Consider the following 27,988-nt stretch of genomic DNA (forward strand, 5'->3'; position numbering starts at 1 on the left):
TTATATAATTCACATCATTCATTAGATGATGACTGACTGGTTAGCACATCCTCCTCACAGATGTCAGGCCGTGGGTTCAAATGCAGGCTCTGGCCTTGCTATGTTGAGTTTGTCCCCCCCCGTGCGTGTGTGGGTTTTCTTAAGGTGATCCGGTTTTCTCCAAGATTCCACAAACATGCATGGTAGATTAACCGAATACTCCGTAGGGTGAATGTAAATTTGGATGGTTGTCTATTTGTGCCTTGTGACGGGCTGCCTCCCAGCTTCGAGAGTAAACTGCCTGTGGCAAAAGTCAGCTCACACCCGTGACCATCGTGCGAGGAACGGATGGATGGATTTGAAAGGCACCTGAGTCGTACGAGCCACTACAACTGTAAATACAACATCCGCTCTTCCATACCGACCTAATTAGCACCAGTTAGCATTTGTCATTGTGTTTAGGGGGATTAGGAACACCTCTCAATTAATCTGCAATCAGTCTGTTTGTTAATTAGCTAACCTGTTCTAAGTGGCCTTCGGGGCTCTTGTGTAATTAGCTGAGCTGCTGGGAAGCAGGCCTGCATGTTGACTTTGACCTGAAATGTGCCCGTGTGCACGCACGCATTCACGCATCTACACACAAATGCAATATACTAACTGTATAAGCCATAAAAGAGACAAATGCTTCGACACACTTTTAAACCTTCTCCCACCCTCTTCATGCAGATGTACAGATTTGCGCATAGTCATGCTCACACTGATAAGCTTACACTGGTTATTCCTCCTTTCACTTTGCAGGAAGCCTGCATTACTCAAAACCTTTCTTGGAAAAAGAAGGAGGACATCCATATCATACTCCCTTTACACTTACAGTATACGCATTTCTTTCTTTTCAAATGCAACAACAAGCCCACCAAATCGAATATCTCCATTGGTCCGTCAGAGTGTTTTTTTTTCTTACTTCGCTTCAAAGCCATTTGTTTACTCTGCTGCCTCCTGACATTGTCTGTGGTAATTAAAGGAGCGCCCTTAAATTTATGGTTTAATTATACAAGCCTTGTTATGCAGAGAAGACCAGGATGGGCTGATATGCTCAATAAAAATAAATAAATTCCTCACGGGTTTACTGAACCTGCGTTTGTATAAAGACTGCAATCGTGTTAGATATTCAGGTGTGTGTTACTGCAATTTGTGGTTATGGGTATGTCTGTGTGTTTATTTACGTATTGCGCTGCTGTGGTTCTGTACATGGCGAGAGTGAGTGAGAATGAACATGTAAAAAAAAAAAAAAAGACAGATGAATTACTATCGATTGCTGCTGGTTCACGGTATTGATCCCCAGCATGTTAAACCCTCCTGTACTCCGTGAAGAACACTCAGTCAGTGTGGCTGGGAAAAAAACAGAACTGTGCTTGTGGAAAGAAAGACCCAATGTTGCTTGCTGCCTAGCCTTACCTAATTTGTGTGTACATGTGCATGTGTTAGTGGTTGAACCGATTAATCAACTTGACGAGTCTCTGTATTAATGTTCAAAGGGGAAGTCAACCCAAAAATTAAAATACCAATAATAATAATGATAATAATAATAATAATATGTTCTATGCAGCCCCACTAGTCTAAACACAGCATTCTGATTGATATTGTGTTTGTGGAATATGAAATAAGTGATAAAGTGCACCCGTTTTCGTCCATCTCAGAGGGCAGCCATTTTGCCACTGATTGTCGACTGGAAATTACATAAAAGTTGCTCAGGGCTCAGGTAACAACCAATCATGGCTCGGTTTTAGAAAACAAGTGAGCCTTGATTGGTTGTTAACTGAGCCTTGAGCAACTATGATGTCATTTTCAGTCGACAGAAGTGACAAAATGGCCGCCCCCGAGATGGCTAAAAACGGGTGGATTTTGCTGCTTAACTCATATTCCACAAACTAAGGGTGGGCGATATGAGCTAAAAAACAACAAAAAAAACAACAACATTTTGTCCAAAATCTCGGTAACAATAATTGGACGATATTCTACAAAAAAAAAAAAGTAAATCTGCACTTCCTTCATAGAACAATTATGGATATACAGCGTTTGTAAACAACAGCTCTTGTTTATGTCGTAAAATGCGGCATACATCTGCAAAACATTTGTACATTAACAATGACGAACTTCAATTATGTCTCGACTATACATGGTGTTTTTATTGATTTTTGTGAATATTTATGTGAATTGAATGTCTCCTATTATTCCCTAACGACAAATATCATCAGATTTTGAGCTGGGGTAAGTACTGGTCTACCACTGCCTACTCAGAATGAGGCCAGGTGTTTACTACAGCTGTTAGAATGAAAACAAAAAGTTTTATTTGATGTATGGTGATTTATGTCACATGCGTCACCCTAGAATACAGCAATGTAATTTGTGGAGACTCCTTAACACAGACAGTAAGAGAGATGCAGTGTCTAGCGTTGTTATAGCATATACGTTTGTAGTGACGACCACTTCAGCTGCAATCTTTTGACAGACACTTGGCGAAATTTTCTTACACATACTACACGTGATCGCAAGTGTAGTTAAGATGCAGACTACGAGCGTGTAAGCTGACTGTTAAGAGAATATCGAACATCCTGTTAAGTTTAACACGCTCACATAAAGTCATGTTATGCTGATGGTGTCACCAACGTTTACTTGCTTTGACACTGGCAGGGTGTATTTGTTTGCTCAACTAAGCGAAGGTTTCATTTCCCGGCTAGGGACGTGGACTTGCAATTAAATTACGTCGACACTCGTCCATATTTGAAACAATGTTGTGTTCCCTCGGCTGGTGAGTCACGTGACTGAATTCTGCCTGCTGATTCACAGATTGGTTTATAACTCCCTCCCCCTTCGCCGCCGTTTATGCACGCTGATTCGCCGAATGAGGATTTCATCACTTTCTCCTTCATTGCAGCCATCGATGGACTCGTTCGTCGGACAGTATAAATACTCGATAATGTAAATTTGCACATTGTATAAACGTTGACGATAATATCGATGATGATATATATCGCCTACCCCTACCACAAACGCAACATTAATCAGAATGGTGTGTTTAGACCAGTATAGGCAAATAATTTTGGGAGGCTGACTTCCCCTTCAGAGCTAGAAGTTGTCTAATCAGTCATTCCGATTGCCACTAGTCATGTCCAATAACACACGGACAACAAATGCGTGTTATCGAGAACTTTGACTCCAGTCCAGTAAAAGCATAAGTGAAATGCAAACAGTGAATTAGAGAAATGCTTGAATTTTTAAGGGGGGGGAGCCTCGCTACAATTCTGCTCTGGAACACAGGATAGCCTGCCTGGCTCAGTGAAGGAAAACACGCAGGGTTCTGTCTTGGTGAGTTGTATTTTTAATCGTTTGTTTTTATTTGTTTCTATGCCAGTCCGTCGAAATGTGTCTTTAAGTGGAACCGGTCTGTGGCAAAAAAAAAAAAAAAAAAAGTTGCGGACCGGATATAATAGCATTCGTTTACTTTTAACACATTATAGTCGATTACAAAAAAATCTTTGGTCATTCACCTCCTAGCGTACATTGCCTTCGTGTTTGCATGTGTGTGTGTGTGTGTGCACGCGCCCTCTGTAATTGAGAGTGATCTTGGCAATGGCCCACAAGCTGCTTCTCTGAACCCATCTTTGAGTTGGGTATAAATAGTGCTTACTCTATAAATAAAACAGTAGTACCTTTCACACTTCTTTTCTCTTGACTCGCTCCCTCACACACACACACACAAACATAAACACACACACATGCTAACCAGGCTGACACGGATCCACACCTGTATGCCCACATAATCATATGTACAAAGACAGAGCTTCCGTTAATCCATAGCTCCTTTTTTCGAGGTCAGGTAGAAGGGTGTCTGTGGGTCATATTGATGTATTTACATGGGAGCGTGACCTCTACAAGCTTAGCACTGACTACCTGTCTGACCTCTGCTCCTTTCTGCTTGACCTACAGTCTTGTACTCCCAACATTAAGCCCCAACGGATACATTTAGGCATGATGCTTTTATTCAAGGTGAGCAAGTAGCTGACTTTCCCACAGCACGATTATGGCAGCCGGTGAAGACATTGAACCTGAGCCACCCAGGGAGCTTTTTTTTTATTACTGCTTTTCTTTGCTTTCTAAAACAGTCTTTTACACGGTTCTATTAGCAAACGGTAGTTACCGGTGCTTGACTAAACATCTGCAAGTAATGCAGAATTTCTGCAATAATCCTATTTGCACACCGCCTATTCACATTCACACACCACTTTCTGCTTAGGTCCATTATGCAGCCCTATGTATCTGCAGAATAACATGTCCCATCTGCTGCTATCTGCTGAGCTCAACTCAGGCTAGAGGTGTTTTGAAATGGGCTGGAGAGAGGGCTGAGAGATAAATTGGTACATCCAGTTGGAATGCTGCAGCAGTTATTTAAGGCCCTGTAGGTGCTGCCTAGGCCATATGCTTCCATTATTCCACTTGGGGAGAGGCTCATGTGAGCCCGTCTGGGGTAGCGGAAGAGGTTGATGGTATTAAACGAGAAGGGGGTGGGGGGCTCGGGAGTCAAAGGGGTACTGTACCAGAGGTGTTACTTGAAGGTGAGCCCCCCTGTGGCACACTGGAGGCACGGCTACATTCAGATGAGAGCGAATTAGTAAATGATCGCCTTCACCCTCAATATGTGGCTCGTTCGCTGTCATCTTTGCATAATTCAACTCATCAAATGTTCAGGTATGACAGAGTAGTACTCCTGAACTTTTTCTTGAAAGCGCCTCTGAGGTTGGCTGAGCTCATAGTGTAAATTCTCCTGTAGAGTATTTGCAATGCAGCACTCGAATGCTTTGCAAATACTGGTCACTTTAGGTCAACGTTTCCCAACCGTTTATGAGACAAGTCATATATTTTACCTTCAGAAAAGCTCATGCACACCACCATCAAAAATAATAATGATAATCGTGTTTCTTTTTTTTTTTTTTTCCTCAGCAAATTTACTGATTCAATGTGTAATCTTTCTGGTGTACAGATGACAACAAGCAGCTAATTGTACCTCCTGCCAACTAGCGAAAGTGCGTTTAATGGTTCTGTCTGTCAACTATACAGTATGTCACTGGCATAGATGCATGGACAAAGGTACATCATTTGTAGTACATAAAGAAGAGGTTTTCAGACCAATTATGTGAAATTGAATAATTTCCCGTGGCACACCTGATCGGCTCTTATGGTACATAACATAACAAAGCTTTTACAGCTTTTTTATGTTGTCCGTATCCCCGTCCCCTTGTCTCCCTGTCCTCTGCCTTTTTCTTTGCAATCTGCTGTCAAAATTAGGCCCCGTGTTCCTCAGCAGGCCATGGCTCTCATGTTAGCCGCTTCACGGGAAGCACATCCCAACATTCCCCCTGACACGCCGGCAGCAGCATTACCATAATTGGCTTTTCTACATGACGAGACAGAGGAAATAATAATGTCATTTTATTTACAGCCTTCTTGTCCCGGTCCGAGAGCAATCACCCCTCCCCTGCAACGCTCCTCACTGCTGCACTGTCTCTTCTATCTAACAAAACTCCTCCTCCTCTTTTTTTTTTTTTTTTTCTTTTTATCTCATCTCCCTCTCCCCACTGAGCTCTCGTGCAGCATGCGTCTCATTCTGCCACAGCGTGTAGGTCAAGTGATGGCTTTTTGATCAGCTCCTGTCCGAAGCCATCAGTGTTGAGAGGCACGTAATGGAGAGCAGGGTGACAAACAGAATCTGGGGAAGGAATAAGACTGCCAGTTTCCTATTAGGGGCCAACCTAAATGGCCCCGGCCCGCAACCTCCCCCCATCCCGCCACGCAGCAACCACCTCCGGCAGCCTTTTTCTCTGTAAACCCAGTCTTGCACTGGCTAAATCACATGAGTGAAGGGGCCTGCGATTGGACATTAGTGCTGCAAATGACTGCTGTGATTGCCCCCTCTTCGCCAACGCACATCAAATAAATAAAGAAATGTGTGCAAATAAATAGAAGAAGGGGTGTTGGAGAAAAGGGGCTGGTGAGGAGAGGCTGACTGGTTTCATCTCTTTCTTTTCACTCTTGTTTCATCGCCTTTCTGCCTTTCTTATCTGGTTTGTTTGGCTTTGACAGCGGCCAAATGGTGAAGCTCTGCGAGCCTGACAGAGAGTGTTATTGATTTAACAACCAAGCAGACTCTCTGCAAAGAAGGGAGAAAGCAGAGAAGAAAAAAAAAACGGATGGGTGGGAAAGAGATAGCAAAGTTTTGAAAAGGAGTGATGTGTTGCCGCTCCACTCCTTGCCAAATTGCAGACGTGTACTCTGGTTGGATTCAATCTGGTATCGTTTACAGGAATCAAGTTATAAAAAAGTCACTGCGTGTGGGGGAGAATGTTTTAAAGATGCTCTCTGCTTAGGTCAACCATGTTGTCACACTGTGAAGCTCAATTTTATATTGACACAGGATGAAGGGCGTTCACTGCTAAATATAATCAAGTGTCTGTCTTTGTCCTCTCTGGGCTGCAAGCTCTCCCCCCTGGTCTGCTCTTTGAGAGGGTTGTTTTTTTGTTTTTTTTTTTACATAGTGCAGCGCAGACTGCAAGGACAATTCCATGATACATCATATTGTCGTATACATAAGGGAAGTGTTTCCCCCCCCCCCCCCCCCTTTTTACTTTGAGTAATAATTAATCAAGCAGTTGAGAAAAGTCACACTTTCTTCTTCCAGCCTCTTGGAGCCATTTGGCCTTTTGTCCAGAATTTTGTAGCATGAGACAGGAGATCCTACTTTATAACTTTATAGCGCGTTATGTTTTTCAAGGGGTCCTTAATAACATCCAGAGGGGCAACTAAACCTTTTTAGTCCTTACCATATTTGATGTCTCACTTTTTATTAAGAGCGTCTGACCCACATGCATAGAACAGTGTGGATGAGAGATACACCGAGATGCTAATATCTTGCCGTTGTTGCGAGAGTGGCTGGTGGCGGGGCTTGATCGCTGCACTTTGTGACAGTGAGTCGTGGCACTCTCTTGGCCACGCTGCCGCCTGTCTCCTTGATCGCGGCACATTCCCAAGCAAAAGTGACAAGCGCTTTGGTGCCCGTGCAGATGGCCCTGCTCGCAGCCATCACCCTCTCTGCAATCCAAACCGCCAGGGATGCCAGCTCCAGCCCACCCGTAGCCCGCCCTTTCCTACTGCGGTGACATTGCATACGTGCGTCCAGGACGCAAAATCCGCGGTGGTGATGTTAGAGGGGCAGGGGGAGGGGTTAATATGATTGCAAGTTACAATCACACATCTTCAAGTAGCAGTGATTGATGTGTACAGGTTTGATCCTTAATATTTTTACCTCCTCATTGCCAATTCAGATTTCAGCATCCTGTCAGACGAGCATTTCAAAGGCGAAGCGGAGATCATTTATTTCAGGCTAACTTTAACCGCGTTTCATCACTAATGTACATTTATGGTTTGCAAAACAATCTGGATACTGCCTATGATTTTTACAGATGTCTCTCTCTGCCACTCTTTTGTCTCTGTGCTTTTGATAGCTCCCTCTTTGTTGTTTCCATGACAACATGGCAGGACAGAAATTGATTGACAGGCATCGTCAAAGGGTTCCCTGGCGACCCGCTCATCGCTCAAAACCCCTCCTTATTGCAGTCTGTGTTTTGTCACTCATCCACATAGAGTATTTCTCTCTGTCTCGTTCCGACAATGTGATTTCTGTACTTCCAACTATTGGGGTTTTTAGCTATTTTTGTTCTGCAGCTGACGTGAGTGACTCAGCTAGGTTGTTCCCACTGTACAATGGTGCTCGTGATGAATGGCTAGCCATTCTGCAGGTTGCATTGTATAACCAATGGGTGATATGCATTGACATCCTCATGCACTGTAAGCAGATCGGTGCCGGAATGCACCCTAACAGGAGACACTGCAGATGTGTTGTAGAGAGTACATCACATAATGCTAATCTGCTGTGTTAGGGATTTTCAGGAGTTTTAGAAACTGTCTCGGTCTCAGTCTGTCAGTGGGATTGAAGCGCAGCCAGGTTCTCCTGTAGTGCTCTCATTTCACTGAAATCCTGTCAGGCATTGAGGTGGGGATGGGGGTAAATTGCTCATTTGGAGAAGGGTGTATCAGCAGCACACAGCACACTCTCGATTTATAGACAATATTATGGTTGCACTGTAAGAGCAGCTAAGGATGCGCTGCATTGTGAAGGTGAGCGTGCAGGCTAACGCGCATTCCCAAACCGATGCGCTCAAATGCACATCATCACATAGTCACAGTGCATGGTGCAGCTGCTCACTTCCCCCACCTCATCCACCCATCTCCTCTCAGGCAGCAGTAAATGGTGCCAGTGTATATATATCAGGTATTATGTCCACTTAGATTATGATATGACAGGTTAGCGTGCCGTTTGAAGCTGACAGCACATCTGTTTCATCAGGAAAGATTGATACTGGCATCTAGGACACACATCTCACCATGCAGGAAGGAGATAAAGGAAGAAGCTAGGGGGCTGTCTTTCCTGTCTCCCTGCCTCTCTTTTTTTCCTTCTCCCGTTTCTACTTACTCCCCCCTTCTCGCCTAGAAAAACCAACAGCTCATGCTTACTTGTTCTTGTTTCCCCGTGTCTACTTTCCATTCACATTTTCCCCAACCACTTAATGTCGTTCTTGCTTATGGTTGCTTGCAGTGGGTTCCCTACCCGGTGCATGGGGCACACACACACTCACACATATCTTGCCCCCGGCCTCTACTTTATGTACTTCAATGGTTGTTCATTTTTACAATGCATCGTCTGTCTACTCTATACTCGTCTTTTGAACAATCACTAGCAGTCTGATTCCAAATAACATTGCTTTGTCAGTTTCTGTGCTGATTATCTCAAATGGGAGTGACCTTCAGCTTGGTTGACTGGGTTAGGAAAAGCTGCAATACCTTCCAATTAGTGTTCTTTTTTTTCCGGCACCAGTTCAGTTGCATAATCTTAACATTTGAGGAGTTGAACTTCACGGACTGGATGATTGAGAGGCAATAAAGCTTCGAGAATAGAAAAACAAAGAGTAAAAAAGGGAGTTGGACATGCAAGCATGCAGCTGACTAACAAGGCCAAGCAGACAGTCATTTCCCAGGAAACATGAGGCATGTGTGAAGGAATAGGGAGTTGGGTAGGAAAAGGACAACTGTCAGAAGCGCAGTGATTTATATTTCCCTCGGAGGCTTTTTTCACCACACGCTTTCGGAACCACATGTGTGTAAAATATAAAGTCATGCATGCATACAAGGAGACACAGGCGTACAATTGCGGTGGTTCAAGGGCCACATTTTCCATTTCGTATGAGGTTTGTGTAAGTAGTGTTATATACTGAGAATCTTTATTTTCACATTGCTAATATGACTTTTTTTTTCTCCAATTTTTGTCTTCTGTCTGTGCTACAGCATACATGCCCGAAGATGAACTTAAGGCGCCCACTCAAGAGGAGGAAGAGCACCTCCAGGATGACGGCCTCTCATTAGATGGCCAGGACACTGAATTTCTGTGCAACGAGGAAGAGGATGATGTCGAAGGAGGCCAACCGGCTAGTTACAGAGACTCTCCCCTCAGCAATGGCACCAACCCCGATGCTGGCTATGGGTCCCCGCTCAGTGACGCCAGTGACAGACTTACAGACTTCAAAAGTACCTCCTCTCGGGATGGTCACGAGAAGGAAGGTACAACCATGCCCTTCTCACCCAGCAACGGCCTATCTATCCAAGATAGCTTGGCTCAGATGAAAGCCGTCTATGCAAACCTCATTTCAGATGCCTCTTGGTCCAGCATTACAATGGATATCATGAAATCCAAGTCTGCTGCAGCTGGCAGCGTAACCAGTACCCTCATCACATCAGAAGCCGCCTCTTCTGCCCCGGTTTCTACAGCGACAACGACGACGACCACGAACAAGAGCAATGGGGTCAGCATAGTCAGCAGTCATCACAATGGCAGGGGCTCCAGCACCACTGTCAGCCACACTGGCACCACAACTGTTAACACCAATGGCACAGCAGCTAGCTCTGTCAGCATCCAGAATGCAACCAGCAGCGGCGGGAGCAGCGGTGGCGGGACTAATAACGGCAGTGCTGTGGCCTATGACTGGCACCAGGCGGCGCTCGCAAAGACTCTTCAGCAGACCCCCTACCATCTTTTGCCAGAGCCTAGCCTTTTCAGCACAGTGCAGCTCTACCGTCAAAACAATAAGCTGTATGGCTCCGTCTTCACTGGTGCAAGCAAATTCCGCTGTAAAGATTGCAGCGCTGCCTATGACACGCTAGTTGGTTTGACAGTCCATATGAATGAGACTGGCCACTATCGAGATGACAACAAGGACAAAGAGGAGGATCAGGGAAAGCGCTGGTCCAAACCCCGCAAACGCTCCCTGATGGAGATGGAAGGCAAAGAGGATGCTCAGAAGGTGCTCAAGTGCATGTACTGTGGCCACTCGTTTGAATCTCTGCAGGATCTCAGCGTTCATATGATCAAGACCAAGCATTACCAGAAAGTGCCTCTCAAAGAACCAGTGCCAGCCTTGGCCACTAAACTGGTACCCACAGCCACTAAAAAACGAGCAATGCAAGACCCGATAATTTCCCCTTGCTCTCCAGAGTCTGTCCATACTGGTGGCGGGGGAGGCAGTTTATCACTTGGCGATATTAGCAAAGATGCAAAATCAGCAGCTAATCCGTATGTAACTGCAAACAACCGATATGGCTACCAGAATGGCGCCAGCTATACATGGCAGTTTGAAGCACGGAAAGCTCAGATCCTGAAATGCATGGAGTGTGGTAGCTCTCATGATACGCTGCAACAGCTTACTGCTCACATGATGGTCACAGGCCACTTTTTGAAAGTCACAAATTCTGCATCCAAGAAAGGGAAACAACTGGTGTTTGATCCTGTGGTGGAAGAGAAGATTCAGTCTATTCCACTGCCACCTACCACCACCAGGCTCCCTGTACCCGGAAGTATTAAGTCCCAGCCGGTGTCCCCTGCTCTCTCCTCGGGCTCAGAGGAAAAGAGGGAAGTGAGTGAGGATGAGAAAGTTGAAAGTGGGGAGCCGGTGGAGAAAAAAATCAAGGAGGAGAGAGATGACTCGGGTGAGAAAGTTGAGACTGACACCACATCATATAAATATCTTCGAGAAGAAGATCTGGAGGAGACTCCTAAAGAAGGTCTAGATATTCTTAAATCCCTTGAAAACACCGTGTCGAGCGCCATTAGCAAGGCTCAGACAGGCACTCCCACTTGGGGTGGATATCCGAGCATTCATGCAGCTTACCAGCTGCAAGGTGCTTTAAAGAGCTCGACCACTGTTCTGCCCCCCACCATCCAGAGTGTCCAGATGCAGCCGATGTTTAACAGTGGGCTCCGAGGGCTTGTGAGTGACTCCAATTCAGTCATCCACTCGCCTCGGAGCCCTTCTTCTCCTACTCCACTCAGGAGCAATGTCACTGCCATGGAGGAGCTGGTAGAGAAAGTGACAGGGAAAGCTGCCGCTGTAAAGAAAGAAAAGGAGGAGAAGATGGTGAGCGTGGAGCGAGCTCGACCTCCTTCGCTAGTAAAGTCCCCCTCACCTGCACTGAGGGAGCAGAGAGAGCAATTGGCCTCTCCAAATGACCTAATCGCAGCTAAAGCATCTGGTATGAGAAGTGCCAGCCCGGGCGGTGCAGAATCCGAACTTATCTGCAAGAAGGAGCCAAAAGAAAGTCTTGTGGATATCTACAACAATTCCAAGAATGGCCCCGAGGCCTGCCAATCACCGGTGACTAACGGCAACAGTCTCGGCATCATCACTGATCACTCACCGGAAAGTCCTTTTATCAATCCTCTCAGTGCACTCCAGTCAATCATGAACACACACCTGGGTAAGGCCTCCAAAGCAGTAAACCCAGCAGCAGACCCACTGTCCATGCTTTACAAAATCAGTAACAGCGTGATGGATAAAAAGCCAGCCTTCAACCCAACAACACCTCAGGGCAAAACCGCTGAGCCCACCAACCACTTTCCTTTGTATGAAAACAATGACCAACCCATAGACCTGAGTAAAAACAAGTCTAGCACTAACAGTAACAGTAATACTAACAATAACAACAGCGGCGGTGTGGTCAACAATATTGTAAATGGTAACAAACCTATTATTAGCATGCCGGAGACAGTTTCCTCTCCTTTGAGAGAGAACGCTCTAATGGACATCTCTGATATGGTGAAGAACCTCACCGGGAGACTGACTCCCAAATCGTCGACGCCCTCCTCTATCTCAGAGAAATCAGATGCTGATGGCAGTGCATTTGAGGATGCTCTTGAGGATCTCTCCCCAGTGCAGAAGAGAAAAGGGAGGCAATCCAACTGGAATCCCCAGCACCTCCTTATCCTGCAGGCACAGTTTGCCTCCAGTTTACGGGAGACCCCAGAAGGCCGCTACGCTATGACTGACCTTGGCCCTCAGGAAAGGGTCCACATCTGTAAGTTCACTGGCCTCTCCATGACGACCATATCTCACTGGCTAGCTAATGTCAAGTACCAGCTGAGACGGACTGGTGGCACCAAGTTTCTCAAAAACATGGACTCGTGCCAGCCTGTGTTCCTCTGTGGCGACTGTGCTTCCCAGTTCAGGACTCCCTCCTCCTATATCAGCCACCTGGAGTCTCACTTGGGATTCAGCTTGAAGGACCTGTCCAAACTGTCAGCCGAACACCTACGGGAGCAGCAGGCTGCCTCAAAGGTGATCACGGACAAAATGACATTCGGCAGTTCCCTGTCAGCCTTGACTACGCCAGAGGACGACATTGGCTCCGTGTACCAGTGCAGACTTTGCAATCGGACATTCGTCAGCAAACACGCAGTCAAGCTGCACCTCAGTAAAACCCATGGCAAGTCTCCCGAGGACCACCTGGTGTTTGTTACAGCTTTGGAGAAGCTAGAGAAACTAGACAAAATGGAGTCAGTGTAAGAAGGGTGTCAATGAGAAAACGCATTGACAGCTACAGTATAGAACTGACTAGAATTTCATTGCACTAAAACAACATTGTTCACAGTTACTGCACTGGGCCGAACTGAGCCAAAAGAAAAAAGAAAAAAAAAAAGATGTATTTTCTGTTGTAATGATTGCCTGACTGGACCATGTTGTTTTGTTTTTCTTTGCCAAATTTATTATTATTATTATTATTATTATCTTTTTTTTTTACACTTATTTCGTAAAATATTTATATGCTGTTTGTCTGATCTGTGCATGTATTTTAGTGAATCAAGGTTCAACAAAATGATTTTAATATTCTCATGGCAAAAATACAACTACTGTGTCAATGATAAAAGTAAAAATGCATTCGAAATCTGTACTATACTTGATATGAAGAAGAAAATTAAATGTACACACCAAAAATAATTAAAGATACCCCGAAAGACTGAAGTAGCACCTTAGACGTTTGAATTTTGCGTTTATAAAAAGAAGAATTATGGGTTCCTGTTATTGAAATGTTTTGGAGAAGAATGGCCTGCTTTATTGTATTAAAAAAGATTATATGAACATTTGGAACAACTGAAATGCTGCTTCCAGTGAGTCAAAAGTGGCCATTTTATGCAAGTTTGCTTAAAAAAAAAGTCCTTATTGTGAAGTATCACCTATTGTTAAATTTACTTACTATGATTGTTTGGTTTTTTTTGGGGGGGGGTTATTTTTCAATGTTCCTCTTTTTACCGGTGTTGCTTTCAGCTGTAAAGAAAACAGTTGTAAATGATTACCAGTGAAATGTCAGTACTACCATAAGACATATCTCATCATTTGAAATGACTCTGCAGTCTTTGTATCTTAAGGCGTGTGCATTCTCTAACTTTTATATTGTCATTTTATGTACTAAAATGATTAAAAAAAAAAAAAAAAAAAAAAAGATTGTGTACATAGATATATGCTGTAGAGGTACAAAGTTTCTTCTTTTTTTGAAGAAGAAGAAAATACAAATGCAGCTTCTTTGGCTTGGTTTACAGAAATGATTTTAATTATACTTGCATCCGATTTGATGCATGAAATGGTGTGGAAAATAAATAAGCGATGCACAATGACTATACAGTTCAATGTTTTATCAACAATATTGTAAAAACAACAAAGAATCATTTTTAGCGCCGGCTAGATTGTTTCTTTTCTTTCTCAGTTGTAAAATAAACCCCAAAGCAGTTGTTAACAGTCATACATTTGTGGTTGTGTATTCATTTGTCTTAATGGTGCATCAAGTTCCAAATGTATATTAAAATGCTCTGTAGCATCCTCTTTGCTGCACATTAAAGCAATCACAGCAAAATCCAGTCCTAGCCCAGTGTAATACATTTTTTCACCAATTCTTCACAAATGCTCTTGCTATTGGTTGTGCAACACATCTACTTTTCTCTTTACATATAAGAGAAAAATAACTGATGATAGAGCTACATCTTACCACCATTAATTATAATATTGATGAAGATGACAGGAATGATAAGATAGTAAGAGTGGCGATTGTGCTGCAGAAACTCATGCTCGGCTTGTGACTGGCCTTTGGAGGGCCTGCTCTGAAAAGCCACTGTTGTGTTTATTAATGACAGCAGTGTACTTTAGCCTGTGATCAGGTCAGATGCGTGTCTCTGTCAACATCTTGACTGATAACGTGAAACCAACTAAAAAAAACACAATTTTATGATGCACAGAAAACTTTCTAACCCAAGTTGCTCCGCTCACTTTAATGTGGTTTTGTCACATGCATAAAATGATTATGATACATAACTTGTGCAGAGAACTGTACTGAATAAACTTAATGACACATTCATTTGCTATTCAAAACACAACTCAAGAGTTGTTGGCAAAAACTGACAGCGAATGGGGTTACCACCAAAGACTTACTGTGGGTCTTTTCATTTGTTTGTTGTTGTGCAACTTAACGCATAGTTTTGGGGTATATCAACCTTAATTCTGTATAAAAACTAGGTATTCTTATGAATATATTGTGTTCACATAAAGTTAAATTGCGCATTTGGCAGCAAATGTACAATTAGTATAAATTAAAATTCTATTTAATATGTTCAGATGCGGGCGGCACGGCGATCGACTGGTTAGCACGTCCGCGTCACAGTTCAGAGGTCGTGGGTTCGATCCCGGCTCCGGCCTCCCTGTGTGGAGTTTGCATGTTCTCCCCGTGCCTGCGTGGGTTTCCTCCAGGTACTCCGGTTTCCTCCCACATTCCAAAAACATGCATGGTAAGTTGATTGGACTGTCTAAATTGACCCTAGGTGTGATTGTGAGTGCGGATGTTTGTCTCTGTGTGCCCTGCGATTGGCTGGCAACCGATTCAGGGTGTCCCCCGCCTACTGCCCGAAGACAGCTGGGATAGGCTCCAGCACGCCCGCGACACTTGTGAGGATAAGCGGTATGCATAATGAATGAATGAATGAATGTTCAGATGCTTATCTCATATACTTAGTCATTAGTTCAGAACTATTGATGAGAACTAAGGTCGGGCTAAACAAGTTATTTGTTTAGTTATTTAAACTGCTGTCACTTGAATTAAGAGCAGTTGAATGCCACTGAAAACTGATTTATTGTTGAATTAATAACTCCCTGAAAGTGTCAGTATCAAAACTGAGCATGATTATTTTAGTAAAGCTGTCTTTATGGAACTATCTATCTATCTATGTATCTATCTATCTATCTATCTATCTATCTATCTATCTATCTATCTATCTATCTATCTGTCTATCTATCTATCTACCTACCTACCTACCTACCTACCTACCTACCTACCTACCTACCTACCTACCTACCTACCTACCTACCTACCTACCTATCTATCTATCTATCTATCTATCGTTGGCTATCATTACATTGGGCTTGTGGTTTGTGTCATTGTGAAAAGAAATTAAATTAGTGGAAATACTAAGTTGCTACTAAGTGAACCATCAATGTTTTGTTGGCCAATGTTTATGGTGCTAAATACAGTATGTCTCATAAATCTTCTGAGATGGATGGCCGTCTATTACCATGCATTTCTTGTTAGGTTGGGATTTGTTGCGTTTATGCTGGCTTTGAAGAGCTTAAAGAAGATACATTTCCAACTCATCCCTCCACAACAAAACGTCACAGTCAAAGTTGTTCACCTCGCAGGTGACACATATTTAAGCCATAGTACAGTGTGTCAGTTCTCTGGGTGCTCTTTTTTATACTGGCTCCATCTTTGTTTACGTAGCTACTTACAGTCACAGCTGTGATGGGAAACTGAAGCTTCAAATTTGCCTCATGAACCAGTCGTATGTTTTTGACTCCTTTCGATGGTACTGTTGGTTTAAAGAAAGGCGTTTAAGAAAAAGCAAGTCAGTGTACTTTCAGCCCGATGATGAACAGTGGCATCTAGATGAGTCAAAAAATATGAATACTTCATGAAGCAAATTTGAAGCTTCATTTTCCCATCACTGTCACAGTCAAATAACAGTAGACAACAATACATACTATATCCAATTGCTTTTATTTACTTTGTGAAGCATTGTGGCATGTCTGTGTCACAGTTCTGATGTTCAAGCTGTAAATCTTGGGTTTACATGTTCTGCAGTGCTTGCATAGATTTACCTCAGGTACTTCGGCTTCCTCCCACATTACAAAAACATGCACATTAAAGACTCAAATGTTTCCATTGGTGTGAATGTGAGTGTGAATAGTTGTTAGACTATACGTGCCCTGCGATTGACCGGCGGCCAGTTCTAACCCACTGTCAGCAGCCTAATGATGACAAGCAGCTGTTAAAAATCAGATACAAATTCAAACAATATTGAAATACATCTAAAACTCAACACTATGTGGGTTGGACAAAGTGAATAAAAACACAGAAAAAAAAAAGAGTGAATGAGTCAGTTTAAAGTGTAAAGAGTGTAAATGAGTTTTAAGCCAAAGTCTAAAATTTGCACAGCTGTCTAAGTTTCTCATGTCAGGGGAGAGAGATTTCCCGCAGGGGTCCTTCAAATCCTTCACCTTCATCATTAATCAGACAACATCTTAAGTATATCATTTACAGCAAGAACGGCCAACTGACTGCCCGCAGGCCGCATACAATACACTCTGAGTGGCCCTAATTTTTAAAAAACTAAAAAACAAAACATGAGTATAATGTAATAATGTTTTGCAGATTTTGAATGACATACAGGTTAAACATAATACCTGAATAGCATCAACATTTTAAGGGGGTTTCACTTTTGTGAAAAAAAAAAGGCATAAAATGAGTTCTTGCACTTAATGGTGGTTTTCTGTTTAGTGTTTTTTTTGTGTGTATGCGTGCGTAGCCTATGTGTGTTGTGTTTTTTTGCCATTTTTGAATGGTCTTTTTCAATGCACAAGAGCCCTTTGCACTGGAAAAAAAAAATCCTAGGATGTGGTTATTTTTTGATTGTTAAAACTGTTGTTGAAGGCTGGGCCTTTTATAGATGCAATAAGCATGAAACATTAAGATACTGTGATGTAAATTGGTTCAAAAGAAGAAAAAAACAGACATACGCACATATTTTGTCAATGTTTACAATTTTGTCACACTTTTGGAAGTTCTGGTTAAGGAAGTTTCTGGTGCCACTGTATGTAGCACTTATGAAACATTGTGGCCCCCTCCGTCATTTAAGTGGCCTATCTCTCACATTAGCATTTAATGTAACTTGCATTCACCTTTTGATGTACAATATGTATATTTTTTTGTTTTCACATTTTCTTGTATTTTTTTCTTTTATTTTTACACTCATTTCTTTGTAGGCTATAGCAGCGACTTTAACATTCAGTTTTAGAGAAGAGCAAAAAGGGAACTATTAAGATCACTGACCTGCCAATGACTCCCGCCCAAAGATAGTGTACGTTTGGAGGTTTTCTTCTGACTTCAGCTCCTAGGTAAAATATCAGGATCAAAAATTCGATCTCTCATCACACCCTCATGTCTCATGTTTCTGCTAGAGTACTTAGAGTGGCAGCCTTTGTATGATTGAAAGCAACCTGCAGTGTTATGACTTCTAGTTCTCACGTTCACAACTTGTGTCACGTTGGCTCAGTCGCACACGCACACTCTAACTACTCCAGCTGTTTTAGCACGAGCGTCTTTGTGCAATTACACGCCACCTCGATCGGTCTTCACCTCTCTGTGTTGATACAGGGATTCAGTGACAAAGGAAACAGGCAGAGGCCAGATTAGCCTGGATGAAAGATTCAGTATCCCAAAAAAGTGCTGCTTGAGTTGGGTTCTAAAACAAATAAGACAGATAAACAAGCAACATTTCTCCGAGGTAGTGTTCACTGCAAAACCTTTGTAGGTTTAATGCACCAAAGCTAAAGCTATAATTTCGCTGTAGCGTCAGATAGCTGCCGAGCAGATACTCTTCTTTGCTTTGTTAGAGATCAGCACAGTGTTTCCTGTGCGTATTCTATGTAAATTACATGCGATAATCGCCGCGCATGGCACAATGCAGGTTCCCGTGGTGCTAGCGGAAACCAGGAGTAGATAACGCAGCCGGAGACGATTTGCATAGCCTTTGTGTTTTGGGCGCTGCTGAACGTGAGCCCTGAGGATTGGTAGGGCTTTCCTCGAGGTTTTGTTTAAGTAAATGCCTGCCTCCTCACAGGGCCGCGAGCATTATGAACAGCAGACAGCACTGGGTGGGGACAGAGGGCACAAACAGTAAAACAAAACGACCTAGTCTGCTGGGAACACGAAGGGGGACTTGTAGTCTCTTTACTCACGTCCGACTCTTGATAGAAAGAACTCAGGTATACTCCGCAGGATACAATGCGACTTTTCAGTGCACCGTTGGACCCAAAGAGCCATGTAATCTGGTCAAGATAATGCACAAGAAGTGTCACTCAGACGTGAAGGTTAATCCGCGTTGGGTCTTTTCTCAAAGGCTGCGAAGCTTCGAGGTGTGCGTTATCGTCACTGTTCGTTTGCTCTGAGAAACAGACGTACACCTTTCTCTTTTTCAAAGTCTTTTCCTTTGGTTTCCTTTGCTCTTGCTTCTGGCTTGTATACGATAGCGGCATGATGATCATTGTCGCTATGAAACAAAGACAAAGCTCCCACTGAGCATCTCGCTGTGCAGTCTATAAAACCTGCAACTGTGCACAGAACCCGACGCAGTTTAATACCCTTCCAAAATGCTTCAAACCAAACAAACAATGTCTGACAGAGAATCAACAAAGAAAGCAACAACGGCTGAGAGACTTTGCTCTGGATCGGAAGCTAAAGTCTGGGAAATCTGTTTGGCTCGTGATATGCTTCATTGTAGAAATTGCATTCAGGGAAAAGTTATCAGTATTCGCATGTTCTACCTGCCTCGGTCTATTTTTATGTTGATTTAAGTCAGCTTGTGGACTTGATTCAATTATGTTGCCAAGCCTCACTCTGTCGAATGTGCAGGATCTGTGCACTCTAGAGAGGGTCGTTTCTATGGTGTTGAGGCAAAAATAAGGGGCATTGGATCGACCATACTTGTTTTAACAGCGATTTAATTCATTCATTCTTCCAAAACAACTAACATGAAACACTGAAATGCAGCTGAACTGGTACAACGCTTCCCTAAAGGTTTACCTCAAAAGATCCTCATTTAAGAGCGTCGCCACAGCATGTCACTCGCATGATATGCTTGCCGCAGTTTTTACGCCAGATGCCCTTCCTGACGCAACCCACCCACGAAAAATGGGCGTGCTTGTTCGGACATTTACTCCGAATGTTACAACAACACTCTCCAAAATGGTGATCAGCGTCAGCTCTTCAGTCTGCCCAGATTCAATCTTCAACCCATTCAGCTTGGTCAAAATATTTTAACATTTTAAAAATCTTTATAAAGAGTCATGTAAATGTGTACTTTTCTCATTAAAAACACATTAGGAAAATGCTTTGCTGTTTTGTAACAGTAAAATACCCGGTTACAATCTTTGGTTACTCTACCCACCTCTGCTTTTCTGTCTTTCTCCAGGTCACTACTGTTCTGCTGACATTCATCCGCTGCACTTAATGAAATGCCCAGTGAGTTTACCGACATCGGTTGTCAGGCAATTAAAACAACTGCAAGAGCAAAGCAATTGGATTAATGTTGAACAGTTTATTTTAATAATAACAAACATCACCTAATAATATGATGCTAAAGCTGATGTAAGAGTAACAGCAGCCCGTGTGATGAAAAATATGTTTTCTTTTCTTTGATGGACAGGCTGCAGTTTTTCTCGATGTCGTGTTATTGGAGTGGGAGGGCTGTTTTGACAGACTTGTCCGAGGAGACTAATGTGTTTAACAGCATCAGGCTTATGGATGTCGGAGATCATTTAAGAGGTATTACTTCTGATCAGGTTGTGGGTGAGAATTTAGGTGTGTGTTGCCATCCAAGTGTAAACAAACATGGTGTAAAGTGGATGGAAAAGTAAGTGCCCTCTTTCTTTTTCACTAAAGTGTTGTGTGCTTTATAGTATTTATACACAACATTGTGTGCAAAATGAATCCTGAACGGAAAGATCCTCATTTGAACGTTTTGTATGAAAGTGGATTGACTTGATCTGAGGAGATGTCTATAGCTACAATCATCTTTATTTCAAAGATTTATAAGCTTTTGTATTATTCAGCGTGTATACTGTATGCGCTATTCCGACAGTGACCTCTCAGGATTATATTTGAATATGAGAACGACCATTTCCCTGTCATTTCCTATTTCAAATCAAAGGGGTCAACATGGAAAATGTCTCCAAACCAATTTGTGTTTCAAAAAGGCCCTAGAGAAATAGTGGCTTGTGTTGTGTTTGATATGCACAAAGACACTTCTCCCTTATCTATCTTTTCAGAGCAAAAGAGAAGGAGATGGAGGGTGAAGTGCTCCAGGAATCAGTGCTGCCTCTATGAGATATGACACAGCTTGATTTTGATCATTGACATTTGCTTTTTCATGCATTCAGAAAAACAAAGCCTGCCTTCCATTAAGGAATTATTCAAATGACCTTCAACAGTGCATGTTTTCCTACAGTTTTGTTGCGGGAATATGAGAACACATACTGACATCTCAATTACTTATGCAAGGCTCAGAGTAGGCCCAGTGGATGCAATCACCGTGTGTGCAATCCTCAGTCACTCCGAATCACAGAGGCTCCCGGACAGACACACATAATTCAGACAAGTCAGACAGGATTTGCATACAAAGACTACATAAAAAAAAAAAATAAAAAAAAATACACCATCTTGAGGGGTGGAGAGAAGCGAGATTTTTTAAGGGCAGGGGATAGTGATGGAAGGAGGTGAGCCAAGTAAATTGTTATAAAAAGGTTTAAACTGGGATGTTTTATGTGCTACTCACAACTGGTATTTGCAGACATAAATATTAGATATACAGATATTAGAAACTGGTTGGTATGTTTGTCAAAAAAACAAAAAACAACTGTGGTATTACACACCAGAAGCTGACTGGACTAGCTATTAGTGTTGTCCATCTTGATTCCTATAAAACATTTTTTCCCTTCCGACCCCTCTGGAGGTGACACGCTGTCTTGTCGCCTGGTGATGGGGAGAGGGTGCTAGAAGAGTGGGCGATGGGGTTGCTGGGGCAGGCGGGAAGATGGGTTGGGGTGCATCGGAGGCTAACCCAGCATCACGTCATTAGCGTCGCGCGACAGAGACGCAGGGGCACCCTGACACATGTCACGGACAGCCAGCCGAGAGCCCACGTATGAAGCTGACACACTGCGCATAATTTATCCCTGACATGATCTGCATGCCGAGTTGTTGATCTGTTGTGTTTGGTTTGGACATGGGTGCTCTGGCAGGGAAGGCAGGGTGGGGGTGATTATGCGCGGGGTTGCAGTGGGGGGGGGGGGGGGGGGCGCATGAGGAGGAGGGTGAGGGTGAAGAGGTGGCAGGATATGTGTGTATGTGTATGTTTAGCCGGGGCGCTCGCAGCGTCTTGGTGTAGCAGACACTGAAGGGGCGACACGTTTGTCATGTCCACTGAGAAGCTACATAAGCAAGCGAATTCAAATACACTAATACAGACAGCCACTTTTTTTTAACAGTCAGTTTATCCCCGCTTTTGTGATTTGACTGTTGAGTCACAGTGCAATCGCAGCCGTAAATCTTGTGATTGAAGACGTCTGCTCATGAGTGAGTGACTAATACTATTGACTTGACCCGCTGTCTTTTTATTGTGATTGTTCTCCAACGCTATATTAACACATGGCTGCCACCACTTCTCATCAGTTTCACATTATTTTTGCTCCACTGAGTCAATAAAACATTTCACAATAAATATGAGTATGTGTCTGTAATGTTTTCTTTGAATGCACCTTTGAGGAATAAAAGCAGGACTGAATTGCATGACCATAAAGTCAAGGTTTAATTGGAAATGGTAAATGGATGTGGGTGTGTCTCGCTAAGTAATTAACATTGTAATGAGAAGTGGATTATGGTTAGGTTTTAGTGATAGTTGTGAATCATGCTCATGTTTGTGCGGCTCTCTCATCTATCAGAGAAGAGCTCATCAACCGTCAGCGACTTCTGCGCCCCTCCTTCCTTTGCTCGTTTACATGAATTATGCATATGACCAGTCTCGTTAGAAAAGCCCCTCCCTCATCATTCTCCTAATCCCTACTGTTGCCGAGGTAACCAGATTAGACATCACTCTGAGGTAGAGTAAGGGCCCTCAGGCCTTTTTCTAGGCAGACCACATCCAGGGCAGGCATGGATAAAGATATGGAGGTCTTACAGGCCTGCAGGTCACTTGTCCACTATTATTATGGGACTGATGGGTTGATGGAAATTTGATGTTCATTTTCACACAATCTTTTGCCATTAAATGTTGACGAATCATAAAAAAAAAAAGAACGTCAGAAAGAATGTGTCACGACATTTTAGAGTGCGGTTGTTCATCTCCAAAATAAACAGACTGGAATGGCAAATGTTTATGTTGATCAAGTGATTATTTTGAGGTCTTGAAACAGTTGAAGCTGTTGACTCGATATGGATAAAGTGATTCAATTATTCAAATCAACCAGATACAATCAGAAAACACTAATAAAATCTATAGAATCTAAAACATTTATGAAAACGTGTTTTAAGGAATACAAAATAATTGTCCTCATTTATTTCTACTTATATGTTGCTGGCTTCAAGTTCTGTTATTTCTTTTGTGATTTTATATCTTCAGATTTGGTTTTTACTGTGTCCCTTGTTCAATGTCCATTATTTTTGCATGAAGAAGTCTTTGTATATCAAAAACGGCCCCCTAAATATCATGTTGCTGTAATAAAGTAAACTTAATGAAATAATAAGATAAGTAGTACAGTGTTACCTCTACTTACAAACGTCTCATCATACGAAATTTTCAAGTTACGAAACGGCTCAACAGGAAAATATTGCCTCTTTCAAGATACGGAAGGTAAAAATACAGTATGGGCTGCTATTCGCAGCTCTGGAGTTTCCTGAACGCAACATACTCATAGCTGCTCTGCCATTGGCTATTACCTAGCATCTTCCTGGCATCCCATTGGCTAAGAGGAACCTCACCCGTACGTGTCTACGTGTGTAGATAGACAGGTAGATAGATATATATGTGATAGATATGTCTATGCAGCGTCCTCGTCATTCGCCCCTCGGGTCATGAGATGTTCCATTAGTTTTACGTGAATTAGAAACGAGGAAAAGAAACGAAAGGAGAAAATTGTTTTTTTTTTGTCCATACAAATATGACAGTCGCCACGTTATTAAATCAGTTCTTTACAAAGGCAAAAACCACTTCTGAGAGAGAACATGAACCAAAGAGGGCAAAAAGCGATGAGGACAGCAATCAAAAGGTAAACGACCAACATTTTTATTCTTTACTCTATTCTTAGTTTTTTACATTATGCACAACTCTCATTTATTGTGCAATAATCTAATTGGAACATGTTTATATTTGTTACATGTTTTGATCCATTTTTATGCTTTATAAAACATTTATGTCTGAATATTGGGGGGCTTGGAACGGATAATGGCATTTACACGGAAAACACGTCTCTACTTACAAAATATTGAAAAAAAGAAAAAAAAAATCTTCCAGAACCAATTAATTTCGTAAGTAGAGGTACCACTGTAATTACATAAGAGTAAGGCCTGTTGTGCATAAGGATTAAAAAAAAAGATTGTTTATGAACATTGAACAGGTTTGGTCATTTTGTGTGTTGTGTGCCGAAAGACTTGATGTTAATGTTTTGCTTACCAGCCACTGTGGGTAGTGGTTTCCCAGAGCTACGAGCCAGACAGCATTTTAACTAGCAATAATTTTTTGGTTGGATAATAGGCGTCATGTACAACCAACTTGCGCATTCGGTAAAACAGGGCGAAGCATTTTCTTCTGACGACTACTGTGGCAGAAACCCTGGACAAAGCAATTGTAGAAGTGCAGATGGAAGAGGGTGTTTGCACCGTTGTGGGAGGGACCACAGCCGGCCAATCAAAGTAGTTCGCAGCTCATTCCCTTTAAATTCAGCAGAAGGATTGGTAGTTACTGCAGCACACACATTGTATCCGCTAACCTGTTTTGCGGGTCTTATCACATGACGTTCCGCATAAAATGGGTTATGTTAAATATGATTAAAACTGACTATGGCGTGTTAAAAATTACCTGACTAGATTTACAACCTTTTGAAATACAAAATATTCTTTTGCAAATCAAGACTAAATAAATGTTTAACACTAGAGGCCCTTATCATGTATTCAGTATACGTGTGTGTGTGTGTGGTTACGCACCTTTTATTTCAAATATGTTTCTTTAAAGCTGCACTCCGCAGGATTTTGAGTTTCCAATCGCTACTGCCACCTGCGGCCCCAAAATGAAATAGCACACTCCTTTCGCCGCATCACTTCTTAGCTTTGGAGTGGAAAGAAAGCCATTTGTGTGTCACTTTTCAAGCCCGAGTCCAATCTCAATATTCTCCACCGCTCAAATTTCTGATCGCGATTAGCGATCCGTGAGACAACAACGAGAATGCACATGAAGTCACATCTGCAGAAAGCGCGCGGAAAATTCAAACCGGATGCCAGTCTGACAATTATTTTCCCGAGGCTTGCAAGAATAGCCATTGTGCACTGATGAAACTCACCTACATTTGGAAGCTTTTTAGGTGTTAATGTTAAGCCTGAAAATGTGCTCTGATAATTATCTTAATGCAGAGCACCACACACATCAAATTATCATGTGATCTCTCCAAAACAAAGAACAGATATGCAAATGATTTAAATGAGAAACAAGAAAAGAAAAATGGATATGCAACAATGTGACCTGAGTGTTCCGTGCTGTAAAATGGTCACACTGTTAAAAAATGCTTGCTTTAGAAAGTACTTCTTGGCATCCTGAGAACCTACTTTTACACATAAAAAGAACATTAGTTTTTTCTTGTTCCTCAGTCAGGGCTCTTCTTTGATTAGCCACATTCTCACAGTTCATGGATTCATGACTTGGGGAGTCGTCGGCTTTCTCCAACCACGTGAAGATTTTTGGTCCTAAATATTGAACATGTTGAATCTTATAAGACACAAAAATAGAGTACTTATTTACAGTATTTTACCACTTAAGATGATGTTGGGTGTTCATGCAGAAAATGTCCCCCCCAAAATTAATAAAATAAATAAGAAAACACAAATGTCCATTTAACTTCCGCTTTTTTGTGAGATATTCACAATAAGAATGTTTATGTATGTATTTTTCTTCACATGGCCATAATCGTGCTATCTGACCCTAACTATTTGCTTTCATTTGATCAAATAAATTCCTGTGAGAACTATTTAACCGCTTCGATAAAAAAAAAAGCCTGGATAAACTGAATAAAATAACAGTACATCAGAAATCAAATACTGTTATCATTATGACCTTAAATTATGGGTATAAATAGCAATGCTGGGCATCGCAAAGTACACAACACTGTTATATTTTTTATTTTTTCCTTACTCTGCCGTGTGTCAGGAGTGACGTGGTACAGGTGAAGTCCGTTTTTGACGTCGTTTGACTGACTCGGACCGACCGGGACCAACGTGGGTCGATTAAATATGCAGACGGGCAATTGGCAATGCCCAGCTCTGATAAATAGTGTTCCAAAATCACAAGACTCTGTTTTGCTGTTGATGAGATAAGACAATGGAATTTAGAAAATAAAGCTGCGGGCTTCTGCTGCTCTAAATTGGGACATATTTATTCAGCAGAACAGACTCCAGAAACTAGAACTTCTGCAAGCGCAATGGTGGCTTCTCCTTTTGTTAATGTAACTGTATGGTTATGTTGGTGGCTACTGAAATAATTACAGTGTGCAGGATTTATTTCAACAGTCAGAAAAACATGCAATAAATCCTTTCACGATTTTTGACGGTGGGGTTTGGAATCCCATAAAGCTCTAAATACCGTTTTCGAGATTTATATAATGATAATTTCCCAGAGGATTTTGGACATCACACACATTGTTCATTCATTCCTGTTCCAAAGAGAGCCAATGTTTGGAAGTGATTTTCAGTCGTACACTTTCAGTCTTGGTCACTGCTCATTACATTACTACTTGTAACTCACATTTAATAATAAATGAGTGACTAAGTTTAATACATTAACAAATATCTAGGAACTTTGGGGTTTATGTAATCTAGTCATTTTGAGGAGCCATTGTTTTGTTTTGTACTTTTTCTTTTTTTTTCTTTTTATTTTGGCAAAGCATCCGCCTTGATGCTGGAAATTTGTTGAAATAATTCAGAATTTTTTATGTGCATTGTTTCTGCTTGTGACACAAAATCCTCTTTTCTCAAGAAGACAAAACGCTGCAACTGTTAACTTTTGTCCGCCTGCTTTCTTCGAATCATTGACTTATATTTGTCATAATGGGCATACAAGACAAATGACAGGGTCTGTTTACCAATAGTATATTTTTCATCATCATAAATGAACTTAAAACAGCATATTGATATGTTAATTCTGGCAAGGAGGAGTTGGTTGCCCCTTTTTGTTAAGCATTTATATACACCCATTCTGTTCTTCTAGTAATAAAGACCGCTGTCTGAGTGTGGGCCTAATTTCCGTATCGTGGAGTTTTCATGAGACATGAGAATTCCGTAAAGATGTGTTTTGACAATATGTCACACCAGGGGCGGAGCCATCAATGGGCCTGAATGTGCACAGGCCCACCCAGACTGACAGACTGCCCACCGAGTGAGATTCATGAAAAAATATATACTTTTACATTTTTAGTTAAATTATGAAATTATTTGTGTTTTTTTAAAATTGAATATTAAGAATGGCACAATTGTGGTTGTCTAAGGAAGATCTGGACTTCATATTATTCGGTTTGTCATTTTATTTGAATATACGATGTGTCGGGACAGGAGGATTGTGCTCAGTGAGAGAAATATTCAGACCCACCCTGATTTTTCCAGGCCCACCCATTAGCCACGTTCTGGCTCCGGCCATATGTCACTCTTTGATTGCGAAATTAGCATGCGTCGTGGATCAGAATATTATTGCCAGTCATCTACAGGCTACTTTGAAGGAGTGTGTCTTTTTGCATTCACTTTTTCTTCAATCCAATAAATGTTTCATGTCATCTTCAACACCGCTTATCGTCTACAGGGTTGCGGGGAGGTGCTGGAGCCGACTTTGGACGAAAGGTGGACTACACCCTGAACTGGTTGCCAGCCAGTCGTAGGGCACACGCAGACATCATAACTGAGCGTGAACCGATTCCAATAAATATAATATATTTAAATCAGAATACCGTACTCAGAACAGACCAGGCTGCCAAGCATCGTGGCACATCAAATCCCCCCCCCCAAAAAAAATCGCCACTTCTCCTGCAAGTTCCATCAGCATGTGGAAATGCTCCTCACAGCTGAAGAAAAAAACTCAGCTGGCGCTGGTCCTTTTTTAGACCACTTATGATATAATGTCGATGTTCAGTCATCATTGTAATAGTAGTGTAGGGTAGGGTTAAAGTATTGA

The 27,988-nt window shown here is 42.2% G+C and overlaps 1 protein-coding gene across 3 annotated transcripts in view; it reads left to right on the forward strand.

Moving 5' to 3' along the window:
• LOC147144112 (teashirt homolog 1-like) overlaps positions 1–14,211 on the forward strand; it is a 45,287-nt gene extending 31,076 nt beyond the window's left edge. For all 3 annotated transcript variants that reach the window (XM_086038119.1, XM_086038118.1, XM_086038117.1), the window contains one exon: positions 9,433–14,211. In XM_086038119.1, the coding sequence (XP_085894245.1) occupies positions 9,433–12,980 (3,548 nt within the window). In that variant the 3' untranslated portion in view covers positions 12,981–14,211. The remainder of the gene's footprint in view (positions 1–9,432) is intronic.
• Positions 14,212–27,988: the final 13,777 nt, after the last annotated feature.

Source organism: Filicampus tigris, chromosome 8 (assembly GCF_054856515.1).
Source record: "Filicampus tigris isolate MCC_2025a chromosome 8, RoL_Ftig_1.0, whole genome shotgun sequence".
In the NCBI taxonomy this organism is placed as follows: Eukaryota; Metazoa; Chordata; class Actinopteri; order Syngnathiformes; family Syngnathidae; genus Filicampus; species Filicampus tigris.